The sequence below is a fragment of the Anoplopoma fimbria genome, chromosome 5, assembly GCF_027596085.1.
Source record: "Anoplopoma fimbria isolate UVic2021 breed Golden Eagle Sablefish chromosome 5, Afim_UVic_2022, whole genome shotgun sequence".
NCBI lineage: Eukaryota > Metazoa > Chordata > Actinopteri > Perciformes > Anoplopomatidae > Anoplopoma > Anoplopoma fimbria.
In genome coordinates, this window is record NC_072453.1 from 10,003,247 (window position 1) to 10,009,246 (window position 6,000).

General features: G+C 41.2%; 1 protein-coding gene across 1 annotated transcript in view; it reads left to right on the top strand.

Moving 5' to 3' along the window:
- srcin1b (SRC kinase signaling inhibitor 1b) overlaps window positions 1-5,032 on the top strand; it is a 49,904-nt gene extending 44,872 nt beyond the window's left edge. Inside the window, 7 exon segments of the mRNA XM_054599316.1 lie at window positions 783-1,107; window positions 1,519-1,675; window positions 1,678-1,860; window positions 1,944-2,086; window positions 2,805-2,957; window positions 3,065-3,166; window positions 4,880-5,032. Of these exon segments, the coding sequence (XP_054455291.1) occupies window positions 783-1,107; window positions 1,519-1,675; window positions 1,678-1,860; window positions 1,944-2,086; window positions 2,805-2,957; window positions 3,065-3,166; window positions 4,880-5,032 (1,216 nt within the window).
- The last annotated feature ends 968 nt before the right edge of the window (window positions 5,033-6,000 follow it).

Sequence of the window (6,000 nt, forward strand, 5' to 3'; positions counted from 1 at the left end):
CTGATCAAAGAATCAGTTAACAATATTACAAATCAGACTAAACATTCAATTGTAATATATATATATATATATATATATATATATATATATATATATATATATGTATTAAATCAGGTAAGAGATTAAATCAAAACTGTACAGTTGTCATCATTTAAATCTTAAATAATTGCTGACAAACAAACTTTTTATGGTAGATTTCTGTATTTTAACGATTAGGGAGAACACTTAGGTAACGAATATTAATTGTGCACGATACGTTATACATTTAAATCAAATGACCTCCATAGAAAGCTTTCAAATATATATTCATTCTATGTTTGTCTTCCTTTATTGTAAAGCATTTTGTGCTGCAATTATTGTAAGGTAGGTATTATTTAAATAAAGTTTATTGTTTTTATTATTATTAGTCAGTCAACTGGAAATAACAGTTTGGATAATAGATAAATCATTTCTAATCTTGAATCTATTAAGCAAAAATCTTAATTTTTATTATATATATTATAAATTAATTGTAATTCCAATTTTTGGACTGAGTTTGCTCAGTTGATCATTTTCCATCTATTTTCTGACATTTTAAAAAGAATAAATTATTATAAAGGATAATTTGATAATTAAATATCTCTGTGTTGGCTGAGAACGGCAACGTCGGCGGTTTGAGTCCGACTGGAGACCTTTGTTTGCATAATTTTTGTGGTAAATTGAGTATGTTTCATTTTTTATTTCCTGTAGTTTGCTCCTCTAACAGAGTCCAGGACCTTCATGGTGTCCTGTGTGTATTGTAGTCTCTTGTATCCCTCCTATATGTACAGACAAGTGACGGAGGGAGTGTGGAAGGGCCCCGAGGACCTCTCCAGCCAATCACAGAAGAGATCGGAGGACTCGAGTCGCGGCTCTGACCTGGACATCCTGAACAGTCCTCCCCTCAGCCTCTCCGACCTGAGCTCCGGCGCCGGCCTGGCCAACTGGATGCCCGTTTCCGCCGGCGACACTGACTCCTCGAACCCCGAGCAGGACGTCCAGACCTCCATGAGCTTCAGGAACCGGGTCCTCGACGAGCTGCCGAGTCGGCGTCCCGGTGACAAGTCGGTGTCGGCCGAAGTCAGACTGGTAATCAAATATTTGGTGTTTTTTAAATTCATACTTCTGCATTCACTCATTACACATTATTCAACACAGTAAATGTCTAAAGGTGCTTAAATGTCTTGCTCACACGCACAGTCGCTTTATAATTCACCTTTATCTATGAAATATTAGGGGCCGGTCACATGTCACACAAACACATGGAAATACTCTTTCATCAATTTATCCAAAATGCTCCAGTGGGTTGCACTACTGTGGCACCTGCTGTTACTAAGCAACTATTTTTATTATTATCCCTGAAAAATAGGAGTTTGGGAACGCTTGCGCCCAACTCTCGCTTTAAAATGCTCCTTCTGCGTGTTTCACATTGACAACGACATGTGTCTTAATGAAGCTTCCAGCTCTCAGCTCATCGGTCTGTATCTGTTTGTGTGTCAGGCAGCGGAGCGGGACTGGGAGGAGAAGCGAGCCAGCTTGACCCAGTTCAGCGCCCAGGACATCAACCGCCTGCTGGAGGAGACCCAGGCCGAGCTGATGAAGGCCATCCCGGACCTCGACTTCGCCGCTCGCCACATCAACAAGCCCGCCGTGCCCCCAAGCCCCAGATCACCGTCCCAATAACCTCCACTACGGCGGCTTCTCCCGCAGCGTTGACCACCGGGACCACGGCCGGCACCGCCTCCAACACCACGACCAGCGGGGACCAGCAGCCCGGCAAAGTGCAGATGGCCGCCCAGAAGCTGAACAGCCTGGAGGGGCCGGGTTCACATCGAGGGTCTGGTGGGTGGTCTCATTTATTCAGCTCCATCTATCTGTTATGATGAAAATAGCTGTTCAAGTTCTGATGTGTCGTGTGTTCACAGTGGATCTCAACGTGGCTCGGTATCGGACAGAGAAGCCCTCCAAGTCTCCGCCTCCTCCTCCACCTCGCCGAAGCTTCCCGTCGGCACACGGCATCACCACCAACCGCACCGGAGAGGTCATCGTCACCTCCAAGAACATGAAGGTGAGGTTTTTTTCAGGACCGTTTTTAAGAGCAGGAGGACATCTTATATACTACTGATTCAAGTCACAATGAAACCAATCAGATAAACACAGTCTTGGAGAAAGTATTCAGATCCTTCACTTCTGTAAAAAGTTCTAATTAGCCAGTGAACAGGAAGTGACTATATTTGGACTGAGGAGGAGTGACGTAGAGACGCGTATATGTCTCTGGTAGAGACCTGTCAATCACTGTGTAGCCCCGCCCTAAAGCATACTCTGCTTTATGATCTATTTGACTCTAAATGGAGCATAATTTACTAAATGAACATCATGCTGTGTTGAAGAAGACTTGAAACTAGAGATTGAGACCATAAACTCATGTTTACAATGTTTACTGAGGGAATAAATCAAGAGAGAAGTAGAGTCATTTTCTCATAGACTTCTATACAACCAGAGGAGTCGCCCCCTGATGGAGATTTAAAACTAGAGATTGAGACCATAATCTCATGTTTACAATATTTACTGAGCTGTTAGTTTGTGTTGTTTTGTGACTTTGTTGAATCCAAAATAACCCTTTAAAACACCAAAGGTAAAATGTATGTTTTTGTCCATGGAGTCTGGTGAATTTAAAGAGAGCAGAGATAGATATACCGGTGGGGCTGTCACAATACTGACAATATTGACAAGCCAACGTAACCGTTCTGCTACCAGATATTAACGTCTTTATATTTCCTTTGAAGATGGAGGAAGACGGCGACATGCCTAAAACTCTGGTGAAGTTGAGGAGAACCCCCTGTGACATCCCTCGACCGGCCTCCACCCCGCCTGTGATCGCAGCATCGGCCATTCAAGACGACGACGACGACGAGGAGAAGATCATAGCTGAGCTGGAGGTATGAAACTTGGCATAATTGAATATTTAGTAAAGCTAAATACGGTTTATGTTGCAGATCCGTGGTGTGATAACATGTCTCTGACGCACTCTCTCATACTACGAAAGATATTTCAGAGAACGCCGGTAAAAGATTGTAGTAAACGGTTCAGCACCCAACCACAGGCCACGCCCACCCCTCCATGCATCTTTGGCTCCTTGGGCAGAAAGGTAAAGTTAAAAAAACAGCCCTCTCCGGCTGACTCACCTGTGGACTGTCCTTCTGCTGACTGTCCCCTTTGCCCCTTTTTATTCTCAACTTTACTCCACTTTTATAACTACTAATACACAAAGAGACAACAAATCAAATCAGAGTAGAGGTCCAAGTACAGATAAAAAAAATATTAACAAAGTCCTCTTCTTTGCCACAAAATGAGAGGTTTTGGTAAATGTTTCATTATTTTAATCTATATTTTAGTCTTGTCTTTTTATCAACAATATTACATGTTGATATCGTCACAGTCATCATCTCATCTATGTCATTGGATGAAAGGTTGGTGATGAACATTATGTAGTCAAAGTTTTCATTAACAAAACATCCATTATTATATCACATTCACTACAGTGTGGTTTCAGATGTAGATGCTGTACTCAACTTCTCTTTCTCACCTTGTTAACAGTTCCTCTGCATACTTTCTGCACATAATACGATCTTTTTGTGAGTTTTTTGTTTGATGTTTTATTAGTTAGCCGGATCTTAAGCGGTGTAAAAACACAACCTTGTAGTTGATGTTGTGACGAGGCAGTGAGTCGCGGACCGAAGCCCGTGATGTGTTTAGTTCTTGCCTCGCAGACTGAGAGCACTGAGAGCTCCTCCTGACAGCTCTGGTGACACAAAGAGGTCTTGTTTTTGTTTAAATTATCGCACGACGGGCGAAGAGCAGGTAGCTGTCAAAATAAAGGACAGCGGGTGAGGGAGGGAAAGGAGGGAGGGGGAGGGAGGGGGTTCAGAGCTGCAGACAGAACTGTTTCTCTGAAATAATCTATTTTCTCTCATGCAGGTTTTTTAATTCCACGTCTTGTTTATATTCTCTGAAGGTGAGGCACTGTGCTACGTTTAAAGTGCCAACAGTGATTCAATTCTGCAGAATAAAAACAAAGTCTCTTTCAGTAAAGCAACGTTCTACCTTGGGAGAACATTTTCATTTTATGTGTCCACTGCTGTTAAAGAATCCATGAAAGGTTAAGAAACAGAACTGGACACAAGTGGACCGTCGGAACATTAAAACAAAAAAAATTGTAGTTCTTTACTTTTTGTTGCACAGATTTAAAAAAAAAAAAAATGAATTGAAATGAAATGAAAAACCAACCATTTGTTGGTTTGTGGGCTGCAGTTTTGAAGCTTAGAGTTCGGCATTTTGGCCATCGCCATCTTGTATTTTTGCAACGAGAAGTGGCACGAAAAGGGAGGAGCTAAGAACAACCAAACGCTGATTTAGACATTTTTAGCCGACCAAAATGTGAAAGGGTTAAAGTTGTAAGACAAAAACACAGATAACTACAAGACCGGACAACATCGTTGTAGAGACATGTCAATCAGTATGTAGCCCCGCCCTAAAGCATACTCCGCTTTATGGTCTATTGACTCTAAATGGATTTATGTCTATCTCTGATAAATCAAGAGAGAAGTAGAGTCATTTTCTCATGGACTTCTATACAACCAGAGGAGTCGCCCCCTTATGGACATTAGAGAGAATGCAGTCCAGTTCTTTAAAATACTAGTATAATGTAACATCTGGAGAAATAGCACCTTTTTGAAGTTATGTGTGCAAAGTGAAAATGTTCCTACCTTTTTACCCATATTGGGTTTAATGTTTGAGTGTCCACACACAAGTCATTGTTAAAAAATTAAATTAACACTTCCCTCTCTGTCGACTCCCACAGAACAGCAGTAACTCTCCGGGGCCGATGAAGGGCCCCACCGTGGCGGCCCGCCTCAAACACCTTCAACAAGGCAGCCTGGAGAGGCCCAAGACCCGCAAGCAGAAAGAGGATTTCCCCAAAGTCCAGGGCCAGCAGCAGGTATTCCACTTCTAAACCGCTCCGTCTGCTTCTCTGCTGAACCTTCAGAGGAACTTCTGGCTCCAGCAGCAGACGCAGAAACCAGACGGGGGACCATCTACACAAACTTGATTTTTTTTTACCAGTTCTTGATGTGCGTTTTTGACATTTCAGTTACTGGATCCGACCTAGCTTGCTTAGAGATCAAGTTTCTGTCGTAACGAGTACGTGGATGTTTTTGGTTTCCTGAAAGAAGGTCTTGGTGCTTGTGACTTGATTGAACTAGCTTTATTGTTACATTAGATCCACTCACACACATCCTCTTCCTCCGCGGTGCAACGGCGATGCCACGGAATGATTTCATATCTCAAAGTGAAGATGTTTCACCAGCCATGTCGTCTCTCACTGAATCCTCATCTCTCTCCGTTTCATCCGTTCCTTTAAAGCTCCAGGTTAGAAAAGCGGCAGCATCAGAATTGCCTTTTTAATAGCTGTAACGCTACGACTTATTATGCAAGATGACAAGAGAGAAGCACAAGGTGAAAGGTCGTCTCAGGAGGTGTTTTTGTGGAGGAGCTTCTCAGTTTAATGTGTGCAATGAAATATTTATAAAAGGTAAGGGAGACTTTGAGAATGTGGTGGAAAGACAAAAAAAAATAACCAACTGTTACTAATTATGAAATTAATACCACTGAATTTATAACTATTTGATTTGTTAAAAAATCTGAATTAAAATTGTCTTAAAATCCGTCTTTGAAGGTAAGAACAGAAGTGGAGTCTGACCTCTAATTTGTGGAGTGAAAACTCGGAAAAATCACAAAATATTCATGTAACCGGTAAAATCTCTCATGACAAACACAATAGTTAAAAAAATATATATATATACTTACTGTTACTATATATATATATATATATATATATATATATATATATATATATATATACTTACTGTTTCACAATTATGTATTAAGTTTCTAATAAAATTCTTATTGAAATAAGAAGTT